General features: G+C 39.3%; 1 protein-coding gene and 1 long non-coding RNA gene across 6 annotated transcripts in view; one reads left to right on the forward strand and one right to left on the reverse strand.

Annotated features, from left to right (window-relative positions):
• LOC117425655 (palmitoyltransferase ZDHHC1) overlaps positions 1 to 5,570 on the reverse strand; it is a 28,561-nt gene extending 22,991 nt beyond the window's left edge. For 3 of the 5 annotated variants that reach the window (XM_034042782.3, XM_058993904.1, XM_058993905.1), the window contains exons 1-5: positions 4,528 to 5,055; positions 2,681 to 2,902; positions 1,735 to 1,910; positions 918 to 1,019; positions 110 to 234 (exon numbers count right to left, since the gene is read on the reverse strand). In XM_034042782.3, coding sequence (XP_033898673.3) covers positions 110 to 234; positions 918 to 1,019; positions 1,735 to 1,910; positions 2,681 to 2,902 — 625 coding nt within the window. In that variant the 5' untranslated portion in view covers positions 4,528 to 5,055. The other 2 variants (XM_058993903.1, XM_034042781.3) reach the window with 2 other exon arrangements.
• Positions 1 to 21,248, forward strand: part of LOC131698917 (uncharacterized) — a 32,105-nt gene extending 10,857 nt beyond the window's left edge. Inside the window, exons 2-4 of the long non-coding RNA XR_009307931.1 lie at positions 17,365 to 17,419; positions 18,639 to 18,723; positions 19,740 to 21,248. This is a non-coding gene — a long non-coding RNA (uncharacterized LOC131698917). The remainder of the gene's footprint in view (positions 1 to 17,364; positions 17,420 to 18,638; positions 18,724 to 19,739) is intronic.
• Positions 21,249 to 23,094: the final 1,846 nt, after the last annotated feature.

Genomic DNA, 23,094 nt, shown 5'->3' on the forward strand with positions numbered 1-23,094 from the left:
CAACACTGCTTTCATGTCTCATTTGATGATCAGACTACTGCTATGTCTGCCTGGAGAAACAACAGGACTGCACTGTGCAATACACATGATATCAATTGCTGCCATCTACCTCGAAAGTATTTGTTGGAGCGCAGCATTGCTGGATCTGCGAAGAACTCAACAAACACATACAAGGCGATGATGACCACAAGAAGTATTCCGAGAAGGGCTGAAATCACACTGTTCAGGAAAAGCCTAAAAATAAAGCACGGCATGTTCAGAAAACAAGGAGAGCACTTTATTTTATATTCTTTAGAGTTGCATGACAATAAGATAAGCACTGAAATGAACGATTTCAAGATGCTTTATGGGAAGCAAGAAAACAGTACTGGTATGTATCACTCTCCGAGGAGATTGACCAATTCTTTGGCACAATGCAAACTTGGAAGGTCAGTGTGTCGGTTTTGGTTTTTGCCAAACAGCTGTTTTTTTGTTGTTGTTACTTCTGTTTTCAGTGACCTTTGAGATCCAAGTATTTCCAAACCGCTTTATTGTAAGTGGAAGCTAAATTTAATATAATCCAACAATATTCAATAAAAAGCATTGTATTTAAACTGAGAGAATTAGATTTTAGTAAATCCATATTGAATAAATAAAATGCTCCATTAAGTGCACATAACAAGCATTTTGAGAACTTGTTGAACATTAAATGAACTGTGACCTGCATTGCAAATTATAACAATCTTTTTTAGCGATATCGTTTCTTATCAAATCCACTTTCCACTAAGGGAGGGACGACCCATTGGGTTTGGAAAGCTTACGCTGCTTGTCTAGTGGATAATTATTTATATCACTCTGCACTGTTTATGAAGAGAATATGCTTTACTTTTTGTATTGTTTAACTTATGTACAGAATGACATCACTATTTGACACTTACCAGTAATTCCTGCTGCCCACACAATTGTTCAGCCATTTACAATGATGATCGAAATTGGCAACACACTTGTTACATGCACTGCAGTGCTTGGACTTGGGGCTCCTGTCAATAAATTAGCATTAATTAGGATACATCAAGCAACACCCATCTTGTTAAAAGCCTTGAGACAGAGAACTAGTATAATGAGATTGGGAAGGCTAGAAGTTCATTTCTTTATCTGACTTTCTTCTGGCCTGTTTTGGTACAGTATGTAATGCTTGAGGAAATAATAAATAGAAAGCTTGTTTCAAGTTCTTTCTAACAACAAAATAATTAACAGAGCTGGAACAGGAATAGTCAAAATACACAGCATACACATGGAATAATCTGCCTGCCCATGTTTTCAAACCTGGTCTGTCATGAAAACTGAAGCTCAAATAAATAATTTGCTCCTCATTTCTAAACCTCAGTGTCCGTTATGCACAATTCATCTCTTTTCACTTTATTTATTACAAGAGCAGCAAAAAGCCAGCAGTGGTTTCTTTTTTTTTATTAATCTGAAAAAGTTTATACTGTCGGATAGAATAATCTAACTTTAGGTAACCTGAACTCCAGAGCGCAGGTCGACCCTACAAGTATTTGATTACTTTTGAATCACCCTGGGTTTGTTTTCTTTGCCTTATAACTTGTACTGCCAAATGTAACCATGAGAAACTTAGCATTACATGCAACTGGAAATCATTAATATTGAAGAGATGACACACAAGATTAAACTCCCTCTAAAACCTATCCTTTGCACTCAATTCTAACAGACAGATGTAAATGTTGCAATGCTTACACGTCCACCTCACAGAGGTAACAGTGGCAGTTCTCAATCACATGTGCATGCTTGCTGCGGTCCAACACTGGAACTGGGCCGCTGTAGTTCTTGACTCTGACATTCCTGTCGGCAGGGTCGAGAGTGACGGCAGTCAGATGGACAAACAGATGACAAACGAACATGACACCAGTACACTGACCAGAGGGTTAAGGTCTACTTCCAAAAGAAAAAGATTAGACAATTTTGTGAAACTTCAACCTTCATGCAGCCATGATTTTGTGTTTGTTAAGGAACAATAAACTCTCTGCCAGAAGCCAGATCACCATCAGTGCTCTCAAATCAGCAAGAAAGGTAATTAAGACAGTCAAATATACAACTTCAGCAATTACTGTGAAGCTCCCTGTGAGGAACAGAAGACACCAAGATGGCGAAGGACTGGGAACTAGCACAAACCACCTGCCAAGGTGCAAAGCACAACTTTCAATCACTTCACATGTTTTCTGCCGCTGATCCCTCTGTACTTGTGTCTGGATACACTTCATGCAAATCATAGTTCAGGTCTTCATTTCAATTTAAACATGTCATTAGCGACCAGAGTACCCTAGCCCCCTGTGCTTGTTACCATTACTATTGTGGGTTTGGAATAACTAGCTATGTGCTTTTAAGATGTGTCATCTTTCACCACAGAACTAGTTCATGATTATCCATCAAACATGTTCATAATATTCCTGTTAATGGTAATTCTCTAAACATCTCCATTTCCATTGCTAGGTGTCTTTAATATAAAGATTTACTAAAAAAAAAGTTTTTACATATGTCCCTGGGCTTGTTTGGGAAAAAAAAAAAAAAAAAAGACGTGGACATGTGATGTGATTCATCAAGGGGTATTTCCTATTAGTAAAAGCAATATGGATAAGCTGAGCTTTCTCTGGGACAGTGATGATGTTTGAACTGGAAAGGATACAATATATCCTGCAGGCACCCAATGAGTCGGCAGGAGAGGGATGAAGATGCCAAAGCCGATGACAGCGAAGTAGATGTAGAGCAGCCAGGCCAGCAGCTGGAAGGGGTGCGGGGGCCAGCTCCAGCCATTAGTCCTGGAGCACTGGGGGAGGTCAGCCGGGGGGGACGTCCCTGCTTCCTTCTCAGGGGCCGTCCGGTTTGGGTTCTTGTCGCAGATATTCATCTGTAAGAGACCAGTGGAAAATACATCTTAACTGAAAATAACACTTTAGTTTAGGAAAACAAAATGCAAGCGAGAAATTCATAAATGAAATATAAAAGCGCTTCTTATAGGCCTACATACTGTACATAACCTTACACATTCACTTATATGTATTTTCAGTAGCATAGACAGATTCCTATGAATTGCCAGATTATCTCTCAACTGGCAGCTTCCAAGCTTTACAGGTTAAAACAATATTGTTAGACCAAACACTTCTTTAAGCGTGCCACTATAAACAATTGAATTCACATACAATTGTAACCAGGTGGCTTTTCAAAATTGTTCAGCCTCAGGGGGCTTAAAAATAATGAGGCTAGACATGCACAAAAGTTATATAAAACCATGTTCAATTAAAACTACAAAAGGCAGATGAAAGTAATAAGGACCTATAAAGGACTTCCAATTTATTAAATTATCTCTATGCCTGTGGCCAGAATTACAGTAGTAAACTAACTTTCGTGTTCACTGCTTCTCGTTATATGTTAACTTACTTAAACAACAACAGCTTATTCTGCAGGTGGGAAATGACTGATTTCCTTGTTATTGTTCACCTTCCAAACAGAGCATCATGGTAACTACACACACTCAGCTGCATGGTAACTGCACACACACACAGCAGCATGGTAACTGCACACACACACACACACACACAGCTGCATGGTAACTGCACACACACACAGCAGCATGGTAACTGCACACACACACACACAGCAGCATGGTAACTGCACACACACACACACACACACAGCAGCATGGTAACTGCACACACACAGCAGCAGGGTAACTGCACACACACACGCACAGCAGCAGGGTAACTGCACACACACACACACACACAGGAGCATGGTAACTGCACACACACACACACAGCAGCATGGTAACTGCACACACACACACACACACACACAGGAGCATGGTAACTGCACACACACACACACACAGCAGCATGGTAACTGCACACACACACACACACACACACACACACACACACACACACACACATCAGCATGGTAACTGCACACACACACACAGCAGAATTCAAACAGAACACAGCCACTTATTGGGACGCTCATGCTTTCCGCTATAATAAAACTGCATCTAGGGTTTGCATTTTTTTGCACAGATAACATAAAAAAAGTTACTAATTCTAGATTTCATTATTTGTGGGGTTGAGCACTGTAGCTCTAAATCTAAACTGTATTATTGCTGTACCTTTAGTGAGCTAACCCAGGCCATTTTGTATGTGTTCAGACCGATTATGCAAAAAACAAAAACACATTACCATGATTTAGCTTCTTTAAAAACAAGAGTGAATTGTCTGGTCCCAACAAAGTAACACAACAGTAAAAGTGTGAAAGCCATATCATCGAAAATTTGACTCTGCAGTGATTAAATCTTGCTGTACATATTTAAATAATAAAAAAAAAACTACCAAAAAGACAATGCTGTTCCGTCCTTACCTGTACAGTACTTTCAGGTTTTCATCACACTGCTTAACGTTCATCTCAAGATTCCCAGTCACAGTATTAATATGAAACGGAACAGTAATCTTTAAGTGCAATTTAGTTATAACAGAAATTACCTACCTTTCAATCAGGAATGTAGTGCAGTTCGGGACAAAGCGTATCCTAATCCATGACATTTCACAGTGAATACAGAATCAAACATCTAGGCGTGCTCTTTCACCGGGAGTTCAATGGATTTCTTATCCGTGGTTTAGTCACAGATTGCCGGCTGCGCTTCACGTTCTTCTCTATCCTTCTTCAACCCTGACTGAGATGGAGTTCTGCATTACTTCTGCTCTAGGACAGTACACGATCCGAAACACGGCGGTAAGCGAGTTGTTTCAGCATCCTATGATGTAACAATTGTATTTAAAGTAGTACATTTTACTCGGAAAACAAATATAGACTATATATATATATATATATACACACATGTATTATTACATCTCAGTTAACTATATGACGCACCCTGCTGGCAACAACAAACAATAGAGGTCAACAAAGCGCATGAAATTCATTAAAGGCACATTTCCTCCTTCAACGGACCTCTAGTTTTCACTGAATCTGCGACATGTACTACTTTTTTGTCTTTTGTCTAAATCATATATATATATATATATATATATATATATATATATATATATATATATATATATATATATATATATATATATAAATATAAAAATTCGGCGGCTAGTGTGCTGGCTTTTTATATTCTAAGATTGTTGTCATATTAGGTAGATTCAATGTATGCGTACGAGTACTGTTAGACCAATTATTTATGGCTCACCGCAAAATATTATTATTATACTTATTCCGTTTAATTATTTTGAAAAACAGCTGTTGACGTCTTCGTCTGTACCCTACTATAGTCGGCATTGGTTTGAAGCTTTTCCTTTCATCTTCGTCATTTAAACTTATTTTTTTCAATATAAAACTAACAAGATTTTTTTTTTTTACTCCAAAATGTTATGTATGAATAGAAATTATAATCAGAGGTAGCAGCTTTTCCATTTTGTTCCCGATTCTTACGACTCCCATTTACAGGCGCGACCCCGTCACCATGGAAACGACCTAGCTCTTCTGTCCGATTGGTTACCTGGGTGTCAGCCTCTATGGCACAGCGCAGGGACCAAAACTAGTTTAGCTCGGGGCAGTGGTAACATTTCTCCACAAGTAAAAAATGAATTATTTTAACATGGAAAAAAAAACAAAACAAAAAAAACAAACAAAAAAAAAACTACACAATAAATATATAAATATTTATTAAAATAAGAAAACATAAATAAAATCCCTTACCAAATTCATTAAGCAACTACTGTCTTCTGAAACATGCTATTAATCTAAAAAGCAGATCACTGAGATTTCAGAACTATTCCGTTCAAATCATTTTCTATTGCCTTTCTTTTGTGGGTGAAACTGCTAAAACCTGATTGAAAGGTACATTTTCTTAAAAGTGAACTGAAAGAGTTAATGTTTGAATCTACAGTATTAAGAACATGTTGAAATAGGTCTGATATTGTGGCATATTATTTTAATATTTTTCTGCTGCTACACTACATATCCAGCAGGTGGTGCAATTGTGTAGCAATACAAAACTAGTACCAGTGCAGAGATTCCACAGCTCCCAGGACACTGAGGAACGAGAGATGCATGCTGTACTGTTATAAATGAAGGAGAGCGTCAGCCGTGCATCATTTGCTGTACCGTTATTGAGTAATGCACCAGATGTGATCATTCCAATTTGTAATTAGGAAATATTTATCTGACCTTACAAAATGAAGGCAAGGAGACCCACTTCAGGTTCACAATCCTGCAGCCCGAGTGCTGGTTATCAGAGACTGTATCTACAGTAAATTCCTACAGATTGTGCCAAAATGTTGTCGTAGAAGAAACCCTTTTCATCTTGCATGCCAAGCGCAAATGACTGTCGAAGGGCGGTGTTTGTGATAGAAAGTGTTTAAGACCTATGAAAACTGACCAAGAAAATGAACAAATAAAAAAAATCCAACATCACTGGGTGAATTTGATTTTGAAAGCAAATTAGATCACAGGATTTGAACAGGACTTTCAATGGAGACAGTAAATTATACATAGAGCTATGTCAAAAAGTTTTGCATCACCCTATAGAATTAACTCATTTTGCTTCATACAGTCAAATGAAACCTGCTGAATAATGCTACGTTAATATATTTCATTTCATACCATTTTGTAGTTTTCCATATACTTAACAAAAAACTGGCAAAAATGTTAAAATGTGACATTTCAAAATCTAACATGAATTACTGTAGTACTATGGCTTCCAGTAGACTTCTGCGATGTCATTTTGTAGTTACTTTGATTACATGATTTTTTTAAATGATGTCTCAATCCTAGGTGGTGCAAACCTTTTGGCCATAGCTGTATATTATATAAACCTTATCTGGTCCAAAACAAAGTTGCCAAGACAAACTTTAGCATTATCAATGAAGCCCAAGTACTGCTTAGCGTTAGTCAGATAGGATTACCTTGTATCTGAGCATTCCAGAGACACATGGAACACAGTGTGATCTCAGCGGTTCCAAACAGCTCTTGAAAGCTGGAATATGTCACTTCCAAGCTGCAGCTTTCTCCAGGAAACATGTAGTCCTGGCCAGCTGCATGCATTTTTAGATTACAAACCAGGACACGATGTGAAATTCGCAATATACGCATCATTGTGTTAGCTTCAGGAGTCACTTCCAGTCAATGGTCACCCGTCATGCCTTTATTCCAGTTACAGTCACCGAATACATTCCAGCGATTACTGTGTCGAAGTAACAACAAGCAGGAAAAATGAACAACAGAAGAAAAACAAAACAGTAAAACAAGCAAGAAAGGGTAAGAAAACATTTTAAGATATAGAAGCTAGATTATAAAAATGTGTTTTTAATCTAGTTTTAAAGGCAGCAACAGTGGGAGCTTTCCTTACAGGTCTAGGCAGCTCATTCCATAATTTAGGGGCTTTATTTCAAGGCAACACCTTGAAATCTATCCAAAGCCGGACAGGAAGCCAGTGCAAAGATGCTAGCACAGGGGTTATAACTTTAGCAGCAGCATTTTGTACAAGTTGTAGACGAGAGATAAAATGACTACGAGTACCACAGAATAGGGCATTACAGTAATCAATCCTGGAAGATACAAAAGCATGCATCAGTTTCTCAGCATCAGGTAGGGAAAGAATGCTTTTCAATTTGGTGATATTTCTCAGATGAAAGAAAGAGATTTTGGTAACATTTCTAATGTGTGGTTCAAAAGAAAGATCTGGATCAACGATCACTACGAAGTTTCCATTCTAAATTCAGGAGAGAAGCCGTCATGGTCAAAATCAGACACATGTATATTATGTTGTTGTTTCTGAGGTCCCAGAATCATCACCTTTGTTTTATCTGAGTTTAACATTAAAACATTTTTAAACATCCAATTGTTGATGTCAGCAAGACAGGTATTCAAAATATTTGCAGTAGAGGTGTCACCCTGTTTGAGAGACAGATATAATTGGGTATCGTCAGTGTAACAATGAAAATGAACTCCATGTCTACAAATGAGTGGCCCAAAGGTAGCAGACACAACGAAAACAGAACTGGGCCAAGAATTGAGCCCTGTGGGACCCCACATGTAACCTTTGACAAAAAAGAAGTCTCCTCCTCAATTTTAATACATCAAAGCCTATTTGAGAGACAGGATCGAAACCAAGACAGGACACTACCTGAAAATCCCACCATATTTTGAATGCGATCAATTAAAACAGAATGATCAATGGTGTCGCATGCAGCACTTAAATCTAGCAATATAAGAACTGAAGGATAATCCATATCAGAGGATAATAGCACATAATTTGCCACTGGAATAAGTGCTGTCCCAGTGCTATGAGAAGGCTTCAACCCAGAATCAAATTTCTCATATATGTTATGAACCCAGATATCTGGTGAGTTGCTCAGCCACTACTCCTTCTAAGACTAAAAATGGGAGACTGGAAACAGGCAACAATGTGGATTTGTTAATTTTGCTATAGACTGAAAGAGAAATCTAGGCTTGTTCTTTTTTGTTTCAATATGATTTGTTTGTTGTTTCAATAATGATTTTGCTATAGATAGTGCAGCTCTATGTTTTTAAAATATTATCTTTCCAAATGAGATAATAGACCTGAAGTTTAGTAGCTCTTTATCTACATTTTAATCCCTGTGCTCAGACGCCTGAGCTCTTGATTAAAGCACTGCCTTCCTCCCTATCAGCCGCTGAGCTACAGCTGTGCACAGAAAAGCCTGCAGAGAGCCACTGAGGTGTCAGTACCTGGAACAATGAAGTGCAATTTTTATTTGGCTTTCAATCCTCTGCCAAGTATTACATTTTACAATGAGTTAAAAAACAAAAGGATCAGAGAAGATTCATTTCATTGCCCTACTGTCTTCATATCAATCCCCTTATAAACAACTTCATTTAAAACAAATGGGGACATTGCATTGGATTGCATTGCATTTTAATGATTGTTATTATTATGAAATATTTGGAAAATCTGAAAAATAATACCCCTTGACTGCCAAGTGGAGTGGCATTTCCCTGGCTATGTCTTTCCATGCTGTCTCTACGTGATGCCTTTTGGTGGAAAGAATGTGCCAATGGAAACAGCCAGCAGTGTGAGGGCTCAGTGCCCATGGAAAGTTAGAAAAGGATGTCATTCTTTTTGGCAGCAGCTATGTAGCGAAAATGACCCCTGACATCACCGATCTTTGTGATTTGTTTTAAACCTTTCTAGACAGTGCAAAGGTGTATTATTTATGGGGCTTTTGCCTTTTTTCTGCTTACACATTAGCTTTGTTTTACTATGTTTGTTTTCCCCCATGCTTTACCCTTCGCTTCACCATGCATGCCTTGCTTTCACTGTGTTGGGTTTAACCCAGGCATCCTCTCTCCCCTTAGGCTTGGTCAGGTTGCTCAGCCCTGATTTAAAGCAGTGAGGTCTTTCCATTTTAAAGTTGTATGATGGAACACTGGGATCCACTGACTCCCCATGTCATCACTCTGCACTTCAGAATGCAGACTGGGCTTGTCCCCCCTGTTTTACATTTTGAGAAGACTGTAAATTGTGTGTGTGTGTTTCTTTGAGGATAGGATATGTTTAAATATGAAGAGAGAGTATTTGCGAAACTGAGATTTCTAAACTAGCCTGTTTCAGGAGACAGAATTGGCGGAAAAGCAAATTAAATGCATGCGTCACCGACACCTCTTGCCATTTCATTACACGAAAATTAATTTCCTTTTGAAGGTTGGCTGAAACCACATAAAAAGCCTTTTATATAAAACATAAATATATTCTGAGTTTTACGACCCCTTTGTGATGTACGCGTAACCTGAGGCACAAATCATTGCACAAGGGATCTAAACGGAATATATATTATATTGCAAAACCTGAGCATTTAACAATACATCATTTATCTTTTTATGGTCTCTCTGGGGTATGTCTTCAGGCTAGCTATGAAAGCAAAGCCTTTTTATGTAAATAATCACCCCCAGTAACTGCACTTCAGCTAATTATGAAAGGCCTGGTGATTGTCTCTGGGGTGTTTTGTACAGCCAGGACCAGACCACAAAGTTGCTTTACAAATTGCATGTAATGCTTAGGAGATTGTTCATAGTCTGCACATTGACTATAACCACTGGATTTCCAGCTCTGCTCTGCCGGAAATTCCAGTTCCAACACAGAAATTCCAGTTCCAACACAGTGAAATAGATTGTTTAGCTTGTTTGGAAAATCACCAGACAGACAATCAACTACAGTAATCCTACTACTTGAATCAAACCAGATCGCTTTCTTAAAAATATATGACAATATAAATATATTAGGTTTCAGATCTATCTATCTATGTGGACTCGTCTGCATTCGTGGTTTTAGAGCTTTTAACCTCATCTCATCTCACCGACAGAGGACAGGACAGAATCCGTGACGGCAGTGTATCTCACAACACTGCCTGTAACAGATGGAAAAGACTCCATCCCTTGCACTGAACAATATTCAGCCATTTAAAGAAAGGAGAAACAGAAGAGTCTTGCTAGCACAGAATAAATGGTGCCTTGTGCTTTGAGCAGGTGATTTTGTGGTGGTCGGGCTTGGAGTCAGACTAAACTATCCAATGGGCTCTTTCAGGATTCCTGGTCTGGGAATGTCTGGGAGTGAGTGGAGTCATCGTGGAAATGGACGGTACATTTGTAACTAAATAAAGACTTGTCTAATGCAACAGTATGTTTATTTTAAGAGGTCTGGAGGACAGAGTGAGGTCTTCTGTGCATTAATACACTCTTCTGTGGAGATGTATGCTGCAAACTTTCTGATGACTAAGCAAGGCAAATTCCCAGTTGGCACTCAAAAAAGCTCAAGACAATGTTCATCATTATTTGCCGTTGACATTCTCTTTTAAAGCAATAGCGTACTAACAATGTTCACCCACCAGGAATTATAGAATTCCAATTATAATCAAAGGCAAACAGTAACACCTCTGAGGGTAATGGATGCTTTAATATGGTGGCACCTGTACAAGAAGCACAGCCTTTAATACTCAGTCAGTGTAAACAAGAATTTAATTTTCAATTAGGATAACTTTTTATTTTTATTGAAAGCACATTCAGAGACTTGGCAGCCATTCAAACAAATGGAATCAACAGCTGACTCTGCTTAAAGTTTATGAATGCACTATTATTAATACTGTATCCAATTTTATTTCAATTTGTTTGGTGAAAAAGCAGCCAGGATTCATTCTAAGAAAACCTGTAAACCTGAACCAGCTGAATTTGGCATTTAGATCTGCCGCTCTTCAGAGGATCCGTTTCAGGAGGATCAGGGACAGTCCAGGAAGATAAAGTATTCTTCTTCTAAATAATAATAGCAACCCTTTCAATCCAGACCAGGCCATTGTTCCCATTGATTCATTGACCCAAGTCAGCTCAGGCCATTGCTCCCATTGATTCATTGACCCAAGTCTGCCCAGGCCATTGTTCCCATTGATTCATTGAGCCAAGTGATCCCAGGCCATTGTTCCCATTGATTCATTGACCCAAGTGATCCCAGGCCATTGTTCTCATTGATTCGTTGACCCAAGTCAGCCCAGGCCATTGTTCCCATTGATTCATTGACCCAAGTCTGCCCAGGCCATTGTTCCCATTGATTCATTGAGCCAAGTGATCCCAGGCCATTGTTCCCATTGATTCATTGACCCAAGTGATCCCAGGCCATTGTTCTCATTGATTCGTTGACCCAAGTCAGCCCAGGCCATTGTCCCCATTGATTCATTGACTCAAGTGATCCCAGGCCATTGTTCCCATTGATTCATTGAGCCAAGTGATCCCAGGCCATTGTTCCCATTGATTAATTGACCCAAGTGATCCCAGGCCATTGTTCTCATTGATTCGTTGACCCAAGTCAGCCTAGGCCATTGTTCCCATCGATTGATTGAGCCAAGTCAACCTTCCTGCCCAATGGCCTGTTCTTTGATTAAGATCACATATCTGGATGTATTATTTATTATAATTGACACTTAAATGTTTGGTTAACTAAAAGGCAGAGCCGTGAAGGCATCTGCAGATACATGAGCAAACACAACAGTGGCAGTCTTGGTCTTCTCTCCTGTTCGTACTTGTCTGCTAGCGTCTGTTTTATTGTAACATCATATCAACTGTCAGCAAGCAGTAAGTGCTGAGTAATTGAAATACCTTTTGTGTATAAGTCGGTTTTGATTAGATGAAGTTTGAAATATCTGGCTTTTTTGTTTTTAAATGCATCATGCATTTATTTAAATCCAACGACAGAATGTCAGATGAATTGCTCTGTGATGCAAATTAAGCACAGAGCTTGAAGAAAGTTATGAGCAGAATACCCCAGGCAGGACCATGTTAGTGGTGCGTGTGTTGACAACAAAACAGGAGCTAGTGCGTTTATTTAGCTATTCTCATTTGTGAAAAAAAATGTCATCAATGTTCATAGAGTATTATCTGGCATTGCGCCCATGTGAGAAAGCCCAGGCCATGGTCAACCAAAGACACAGTGTTCAAAAAGGGCTGTGCTGCTACTCCTACTCATACTCGCAATTGCCTTGAAGAACAATTTAATGTCAGGTATGAAATAAATCTATTCATTAATGTGATGACTTCAAAACAAGAAAAGCTGTGCTTCCCTCACCTTTACAACTGAGTACCAATCGATGGCAGTTCACTTCAGTGTCTTAAAAGCCGATTGCAAGCGAATGTTCCTCTCATCCCCTCACTTTGGTATTGGGTACTGCATACATATTGCAAAATGCTTCACTCTTTTTGTGTGTGTACCAGTCTCTGTTGATACTCGTGCTTGTGTGGTGACAGGGAAACAAGGTAAGGTAATAATATTGATCTGCGGTCATGTGTTTAAATGTTTAGCAGGCCATGCATGTTGGAAGCCCTTCCTCACTCTACCGTTACGCTCCACGCAGGCTGTTGATTCACTTTGAATAGCATCTGCTGTATAGAAAATTATCATTTCAATCTTGCCACTGAATAGCAATCTGATAGTGGATTAGAGTTATGTGTAGATGCTCCTGGATGTCTCTCCGGTCCAGTTGACAACGTGCCAATGTGATGAGCTTTCTAACTCTCAAATGATGGTTGAAGGAGTGTGTTATTATAAACACAAATCTAGGGAATATTAAAAATATGTTGGCTCTGCAGATATGTTGGACGTAGCCCAGTACGATTCCCTGGTATTAGAATAAGAACATATGTTCTGGGATTTATTAGTTCAGGTGGCTGTGAATACAGATTTCACGGTGTGCAATTTATAATTCTTCCTTGAGAACATGTTTTATAACACTGTTGTGCTACAGCACGCAATTTGATTTGTGTTCATATCTATTATAACAAGACTTGCTATTTTACAACGTTTATTTTACAGGGTCTTGTAAAATACTACAGTAAATCACTCAGCTTTCAGAGTAAACAAATATATCAATGATATCATTTTAAATGTATTCTTTGCTTCTGACCAGCAGCTGAACAAATGTACCCGGGACGGAGATATTTAGCCTAAAGAAAATCACAGCAAGTGAAACGGCTGTCAAGCATACCTAATTTTTGAATCACTGCACAAAAAGTGATAAAAAAAAAAAAAAAAAAGTGCTCTTGCTTACCTGTTTGACAATGTGGGCAATAATCCTTACACTTTCAGTGCACTACAGCGGCCATTTAGAAAATAGCTTTGAAACAGACTTTAAAGAAGTTGTCAGGATGTTAACAATGAAAAGAAAAATGACAGGTACGTTATTTAAACAGTTGTAGCAGCACATGGGGACGTGGAACGCTATATTTTTCGGAACCCCGCTACTTACTTGCAGGGTTTAAACACTTGAACCTGGTATTTTCTTCATCGGACAGCAGCTAAAGAGATCAGATGTACAGCCCAACAAATGAGTAAAATTTATTCTGGATTTGACAGAATCTGCTCTGCTATTGGATAAACTACAGTAAGCAATGCTAATTAGTTCAGGGTAGACCAAAAAGTATGTGCAGTAAAACTGTGTTATTTACATAACAGAGAGCGAACAGAGACTCAGCACATCTACAGATGAATTATAACGCTTATGTAACTTTATCCGTGATTCACGTATACTTGCTGTTACTCTTGAGGGAAAGTTTTTGCTGTACGTGTTGTTGATACAACACACACGCTGCTAACACACCTCATTAATACATTTGATCTTTATGGCATCCGTTCAAGCAAGTGTTGGCTCCATCATAACTTCAGTTAAGGCAAAGTACTAAACATCTGTCTGCTTGCTGTACTTACCACAGTTTTAATAATTGTTTCAAATATCCCATACCAGGGGGGTTTGATTATTTTTTTCTATGAAATTGTCTAAGGAATTTACCAGTGGAAGGACAAAAGAAAACAGAACATCAGAAACATCTGGCAACTTAACCAGCTGTTTCCTGATGCGCAGGAGCATGGAACAATTCAAACAGATAATTGTTTCTCTTTTATAATACACAACATTAGTTCCTGCTAATGCTACAAGCTGAGATAGCCCAGCAACATTTGTGACATTAACACTTACATTTCCACTACACATAGTGTAGCAAATAGCTTTATTTTCCACTATACCTAATCTGGGCACTCCTGGCAGGCTGAAGTGGCTTTTAGAAGACGTATGCTGGACAGTCCCTGAGCATTCATTCCTATCTCCCAATATCTATACTGGCAATATTCTGCTACATATATCAATATATATTCTTAAACTAAACTACGCCAATAATACACAACCTCACAAGTGACAGGAAGTGCTGGTGTTAGTCCAGCTGAGATTCCTTCCCATCGTTGCTCTTCAGTGACTGCTGCTGGCCCAGGCAGTCACTCGCCTTTAGGATTCAGAAGCTTGGTGACATCCAGGGTCAGCAGGTTGGCTTTACCCATTGTGATGCTATACGTTTCCCATAGTTAACCCTGGATTGCCATGTTTATTAATATGCTTACCTGTGCTTTAATACACTTTGCTATGTTTTAACTGATCTTCAGTCCTCCTGGTTAGGAAATGGGTTGCAGTGGTGTGTTATGATGAGTAATTTGAAATAAGCACAAAAAACAAGGTTACATTTTTTTTATTTTTTAATTGAATGCATGTATGGCAGGAAAAAAGCTTGTTTAAGCTATTGCAGTAAATTATGGTAACCTCTCTAGTTGTGTTCTGCTGCCTTGCCTGTGAACAGATCTCAGTCTTTTATTGGCAGTCCTGTGCTGTATGTTGGCAGTCCTGTGCAGTACAGTCCGCCCCTATATTTGTTTCAATAAACAGTGTTTTCTTATTAAAAACTGGTAACAGCACAATCTAATACGAAATTAGTTTTACCAAAGGAAGCATTTTTTTAAAAAAACGAGAGCTGAAATATTTGTAGATAACTTGTTTGCAGGGGACATATTGAATACCCTAAAACAAAAGCATTCAGTATAAGGACAGAAAATAGAAAGCATATGTCAGATGTTTATCTTCAAATCAATGTCTTGGTTCTGATTTTGATTTTTAATTGTTTAATTCTCTCATGATGTTTATTTAGTTGGTACACACATTAGTTTTGTTTTTTTTTCTCAAACAAAAGTCCAGTTACATCTGATAGTCCAGACAATACAGTCGTATGTTATGAATTATTTATTTATTTTTGGGAGCATAAAACTAAATTAGAAGTTTGTCTTTCTTATATCAATATCAATTTTTCAAGCAACTTCTAGAATAATGTATGACAAATCACATGTGAAACAAAAGAGCTACCTAACAAAGGCATACCGTAATTCTCAGAACATAAACTCCACACTATGGATAATGTATATTATAATCCAGGGCTCATTATGGAACGTGAAACAAGCAATGTGACTGACTCTGAACTCTGTTTTTGATACAGCCCGGGGTTTGCTGGAAGCTGAATCTGTTTTTGATACAGCCCGGGCGTTTGCTGGAAGCTGACTCTGTTTTTGATACAGCACGGGCGTTTGCTGGAAGCTGACTCTGTTTTTGATACAGCCCAAGGTTTGCTGGAAGCTGACTCTGTTTTTGATACAGCACGGGCGTTTGCTGGAAGCTGACTCTGTTTTTGATACAGCACGGGCGTTTGCTGGAAGCTGACTCTGTTTTTGATACAGCCCGGGCGTTTGCTGGAAGCTGACTCTGTTTTTGATACAGCCCAGGGTTTGCTGGAAGCTGACTCTGTTTTTGATACAGCACGGGCGTTTGCTGGAAGCTGACTCTGTTTTTGATACAGCACGGGCGTTTGCTGGAAGCTGACTGTTTTTGATACAGCCCAGGGTTTGCTGGAAGCTGACTCTGTTTTTGATACAGCCCGGGCGTTTGCTGGAAGCTGACTCTGTTTTTGATACAGCCCAGGGTTTGCTGGAAGCTGACTCTGTTTTTGATACAGCCCAGGGTTTGCTGGAAGCTGACTCTGTTTTTGATACAACACGGGCGTTTGCTGGAAGCTGACTCTGTTTTTGATACAGCACGGGCGTTTGCTGGAAGCTGACTCTGTTTTTGATACAGCCCAGGGTTTGCTGGAAGCTGACTCTGTTTTTGATACAGCCCAGGGTTTGCTGGAAGCTGACTCTGTTTTTGATACAGCCCGGGCGTTTGCTGGAAGCTGACTCTGTTTTTGATACAGCCCAGGGTTTGCTGGAAGCTGACTCTGTTTTTGATACAGCCCAGGGTTTGCTGGAAGCTGACTCTGTTTTTGATACAACACGGGCGTTTGCTGGAAGCTGACTCTGTTTTTGATACAGCACGGGCGTTTGCTGGAAGCTGACTCTGTTTTTGATACAGCCCAGGGTTTGCTGGAAGCTGACTCTGTTTTTGATACAGCCCAGGGTTTGCTGGAAGCTGACTCTGTTTTTGATACAGCCCGGGCGTTTGCTGGAAGCTGAATCTGTTTTTTAAAAAAATGTTTTTATGTTGTCTAGAAGCTGTTCTTGTTTATGAGCAGTTTGAATCGTGGCTTGTCAGACTTGTCTAAAGTACCTTTAAATAAAGCCTGCATTCAGTCCCTCAACGAGCTGTGAAACCTCTGCATGCACCTGCCTCCAATTCACACTGCCTCGAACTCTGCAGTGACAGCTTGGCTTCATGAGTTTTGGTGAAATCTTAAGTATTTATTCTTTGGCACTCAAATTGTCTCCATTTACGTGTAGGGGAAAAAAAGGAAACCCCAGGCCTGCTTCACCAGCTGTGCTTATGAGCGCCTGCACTTTGTTGTTGAGAATTTCACTCCTGGTTCTACCAATGGCTCATTAGTAGTACAGAGCCATTGTACTGCCACCATGGTGTTATCCGAGGCACAAAGATTACAATCACTTCCTTTTTCGGTTGTTTCCACTGAATGATGACACACATTTGTTTTATTTTACAGCGCATTCTGGAAACAGGATACAGAAAGCTTGTGAGCAGAAAAGGAGTTGTCTATGGTAAGACAGTGGCGATGATTGAGACACCCAGTCAGTTCTGGTACACTGCAACCCCTATAACAAACAACAGATCGCATTGATAATGGCTGTTTGTTTCATACAGTACCTCACACAGATTCCATTCCTAATGGACTGGAATCCACCTAAATATAGCACTTATCTGATTGATCTCTTCTCTCAGCCCTTGCCAGAAAACATACTTTTACTTGATTTCGCACATAGTTTATAATTTGCATAAGGAAAAAAAGATACATTTGGAGTGGCATAGAAGCAATGCACACTGAAGCTGCAATTCCAGACAGTCAACATGACTGGCAGTTAGTTTCTCTGATAACAGCCTGTCTTGAGGCATGTTTCAACTGATAATAATACAGCTCTGGACAAAAGTGTTGCAGCACCCTACAGAATTAACTCATTTTGCTTCATAAAGTCGAAGGAAACCTGCTGAATAATGTTCCGTTAACATATTGAATTACATACCGCTTTGTAGTTTTCCATATACTTCAGGACAGATCACTTGTTGTGAGTCCGAATTTTTAACAGCTAGCTTACTAACGTGTTAACAAATAGTGTTTATTTTGGGGATGTATCTGATGTAAATAGCTTATTGATTTTGTACCGGCACTTGTTCTCATGCACTCTCATTTTCTACACTATAAATGTGCAGAATTATTCCAACTACATCAAATAACAGTATATATATAACAGATGCATATATATATATATATATATATATATATATATATATATATATATATATGTGTGTGTGTGTGTGTGTGTGTGTTTCTTTTTCTTATTCAATGTGTGTGTGTGTAATATTTATATGTCATTTTTCAGTTAAATGATCCCTTTAATCCCTGGTTTTTGTTTTTGTTTTTGTAAAAAGGGTTATGGCGTGTGTGATCATATGACCAGTGTAAAATAAATGGAAATGGCTTGAAAGTTGTTTTTTTGGTTCAGATTCAATCATTATTTAAATGGGCACAAAATATTTTGAACATGTTTGTTTTAAAAAACAAACACAAAATATATTTTTCTGTTTGGGCCCTCGTAGTCATGTGACTAGGAGCCTGTGTATAACAGCCGGCAGTTCCTGGCTCCAGGGGAGAGAGGAGGCTAGTCATGGATAGTGGAGCACATGGGTCAATACAAACTTGTGCATTGCTACTGTGACTGTTAGTTTGATGGCTGATCTTTTTCTTCTTCTTCTTCTTTTAAGCTCACCTGTGTTTAAGAGGTGAAGCAGTGGGAGCAGTTCCCACAACAATCTCATAAAGCCTGCTATTTTCAGAAGATCTGTCCAGGTACCAATCCTTATACAGCCGTACTAATTAAACATAAACATTACATGAAGAGGCAAGTCCTTGTGCTGAGAGTGTAGTGAGCTCATTGTGTGTGTATATATAAATATATAAGCATGGGAGACTACAACAAAGGCTGAAATTTGGAAACAATTGGCACTGTTCAGTTTCATCAGGGCAATGTACTGAATAACTTGAAAGAAAGCCACTCTTATCCAGCCTGGTATAAGTAACTACTGAATATAGGTAAGCTGAAGAACAATTAGTGGCTATATGTGTGTGAATGAATAGACCAAGTGCATTCAATGCCAGGAGCAAGCAGGCACATGATAGTGGATAGTTTACCATGGGCGTATTTACAAAGCTTTACCCTGGACTTTAATCGACAGGAGAAAAAATAATCTTTATATTAGAGAATTAAAAACTTACAGAGACCTTCAATTATATTCTATTGTGTTGTTGTTTGGCTGTAGATTTGCAAGAAAATTATAGAAATTCAAATTCTCCATAACTAGAAAAACGAGAAGACACTCTTACAATATAGAAGAATTTGCACACTAACCTAATATAAACCATTACAAAACAAGACCACAATACATATTAGAATTTACATACTAAGCTAATATAAACCATGTTCAAAACAAGACCACAATACATATTAGAAAGTGTAGCATTTTGACTGTCTGGGAATAACTTCATGATGTTGAACCAACTTTACCATGCTTGCCTATTGTGCAGAACATTCTTAATGTAAGTGTTCACTATTGATAGTATTTGTGGAAACATTTAAAAAAAACTTTCCGATGCATTAACAGTCGCTTATGAAGAAAACATCTGCGACTTTTAAGACTCAGTTTTTTAAGTCTGTTTATGCAAGACTCTGTGCACTCCCAATGTTTCATCTCATGTGGGGGGGGGGGGGGGGGGGGGGCTTTTTCAACATCTATAAACACAGCTGAACTTTTTTCTTCTTCTTAATAATCCATCCATCCATTATCTGTAACCGCTTAATCCTATAGAGGGTTGCAGTGGGCCAGATCCTAACCTGGCAGACATAGGGTGCAAAGCGGGACTACACTCTGGACGGGATGCCAGTCCATCGCAGGGCAACTAAGGGGCAATTTAGAGAGGCCAATCCACCTAGCCAGCATGTCTTTGGACTGTGGGAGGAAACCGGAGTACCCGGAGAAAACCCATGTGAACATGGGGAGAACATGCAAACTCCACACAGACAGACCCCTGACGCCAGAATCGAACCCAGGAGCCTGGAGCTGTGAGGCAGCAGGGCTAACCACTGCGCCACCGTGCCGCCCCTCTTCTTAATAATAATACTCATAATTATATACAGAGGAGTAGGGTTGGAAAAATGGAAGTGCAAATCTAAGGAGAAAAGGCTTCAGTTCCCCCCTCACAGCATGTGCTGGATATCCATGTCAGATCTATACTGGAGTAAATAATGAAGGCCTGCCAAGCACACACAATAGAAAGCAGGACCTGCTGCCAGGAACCAGCGAGGGGACTGAATGTTCTTTAGCAGGGCAGATTTGGCTCGGATCCTGTCACTCACCTCCTCACAAATTCCATTCCCATCACTTATTTTAAACCCGTAATTGTCTTTGACAGTTCAAGCATAGAAGACACTTGTCTTACAATTTCAAATCCCTTCATATGTTTGGGACCACAAGTGCATGTTATACTGTATATTAGCTATTGTGAAAGTCTTCTTATAAACCTGTGCCTTTTTATGAGCAGAATTTAGTCTCTGCTGCATTCTGCTGATCCAATCTATTATTATTATTAATATTATTATTATTATTATTATTATACCTCACCAAGGATGAAATCCCTTGCACAGGGGATATAGTGGAGACGGTGGTACTGAAGTGTATGTTTCATGTTTCTGCACATATCTAGCGAACTGCTTATCCCATTGTTGTAAAACTTAACTATTTAGGATACATTATTGAAGATATAAGGTTGTGGAGATATGTCGCCCTGGATAAGGGCGTCTGCTAAGAAATTAATAATAATAATAATAATAATAATAATAATAATAATATATAGAGGTGCATGTCTGTCCATTCATCTGCCCATCTGTATGTTCACTTACATTTTTGCATGTATCTGGGTCGCCTGTATGCCACACATCTGGAGAATTACTTATCGGATTGTAATTATTGTTTTCTCATGTTGTGCAGTAAATATTAGACATTAGCAACAAGAATCCCATGTGTCTGCAATTCTTTAATCAGTGCAGTAGAGAGAACATAGCTCCCAGTCTGAATAATAGTAGGAAAATCCTTTTAGGTTAGAACAAATTGCCATGGAGATGCCAGTGCACCAGAGAAGCAGTAAAGACTCATGGAATCTGTGTTCTGCTTAGTCTCCTTGCTCCTAATTAAAGAGGGAGACACCAGGAGGCCCGAGACACTCAGAGATACTCAGTGTACATCAGCGACTCATGGGATCTGTGTTCTGCTTAGTCTCCTTGCTCCTAATTAAAGAGGGAGACACCAGGAGGCCCGAGACACTCTGTGCTCAGAGATACTCAGCGTACATCAGCGAGGACGCATGTTCCAAGCAGAAATCTATTCATTTCTTTATAAAATCCCCTTTGAGGTCACAACAAAGGAAAATATATACATACATACACACTGTATATGTCTGTTTGTGGGCTGGAGCCTTTAGCAGACTAACTAGCTAGTTATTTTTAATTCATTCTTATCGCTGGCTATTTGCCATTCCTGTTCTATTGTCTGTGGGAAACCATGGGTGTGGCCAATGGTGACAGGTGGAGGCCAACGGCAGAGGTATTGAGGCTGGCCCACACCTGACAGCAGTGTAACACCACGATGAACACAGCGTTCCAATTGGTCTGGAGGGAAGAGAAGCTGTGGAGACTGGATATTCTCCACAAGGGCCCAGAAAGTCAACCATTTTGAGACCATTCCTTGTGAAACACGATTTCTGCAGTCTTGAAAAAGACCTTACAGCTATTATACATTACCAAGATACTGTATATTTGCATAACCAATGACGCAGTCATGTGACCGTGATACCATTAACTTTCCAGTTGCCACCTTGCATATGTTTCTAACGAGACACTAGTTTTGTAAGAGTTTTTAGCCTGATTAAAAATAAATAAATAAAAGGCATAAACTGAATTGGATAAAAAAAAAAAAAAATCATACTCAAGCAGTGAAAGCCAAGCACATTTTGTGGCGCAAATGAATCCTGTGGGGTGTGGTTGAATATAAATAAACAGACTCCTCACTCCCTGTTAGCATACCATGGCACCTGCATCAGCCGCCCCCTTGTTTCATGCAACTGATAGGACAGTGTACAGTATGGATGGTAGACAGCGAGACACAGGGCACAGGCTCAGCTAGAAAAGACATGCCGCACGTGCTTCCAGAACAATATTTGCCTGGATTTGGTCCAGTTGGAGACGAGTGTGTGTCCACTGTCCAGAAAACATGTACGATAACACATTCGAAAATACACTGCAAAAATTATATTACCTTCACTGTATCAATCAATCAATCTTTATTTTATATAGCGCCTTTCATGGTGGACCACCATCACAAAGCGCTTTACAAGATGCAGTAAGAACAAGAAAATCCATAATACTTTAAATAAAGAGAAATGCATAATACATGATAGTAGCATAATACATGAAATAGTAGCAGCAACACAGCAGCTAATAGCAGATATCAGGCTTAAAGAGCATGGAAAGCAAGAGAGAACAGGTGGGTCTTGAGAGCTGATTTAAAGCGAGCAACGGTGGGAGCATCATGCACCAAAGCTGGGAGAGAGTTCCAGAGAGTGGGAGCCATGAAGCTAAATGAGCGCTCTCCAAGTGTGGTGCACTTTTGCTTGGGGATAACAAGCAGGCCAGAGTCGGAGGACCTCAGCTTGCAGGCAGGGACATAGCGGGTCAGCAGGTTGAGGAGGTACTCTGGACCTGTGTGATGAAGGGCTTGTAGGTGAGCAGGAGAGTTTTGAAAATAATCCTGAACTTTACAGGTAGCCAGTGCAGCTGGGCAAGACGGGGTGATGTGATCACGAAGGAAGATGGAAGCACAGACACACACACTGTAGCAGGGGAGCTTTGTAAATGTGTTTATTTTGTCATTTATTTTTCATTTCATTTATTTTTCAAACTGGGTACATGAAACTATAATTTAATAATACAGAATATACATTCAAAATGAGGCTACATTAAAATGAGCTCTCTGTTTACTTTTTCCTTTGTCCTGATGTACTTGCTTTAGTGTTTAGTTCTATTATGTACCTTGTTTCTACATATCTCCTGAAACACACGTCTATTTTGTTTTTCTCTGCCTTTACTACCTTTCAATCCCACCTCTCCAT

The sequence above is a fragment of the Acipenser ruthenus genome, chromosome 20 (genome assembly GCF_902713425.1).
Source record: "Acipenser ruthenus chromosome 20, fAciRut3.2 maternal haplotype, whole genome shotgun sequence".
NCBI lineage: Eukaryota > Metazoa > Chordata > Actinopteri > Acipenseriformes > Acipenseridae > Acipenser > Acipenser ruthenus.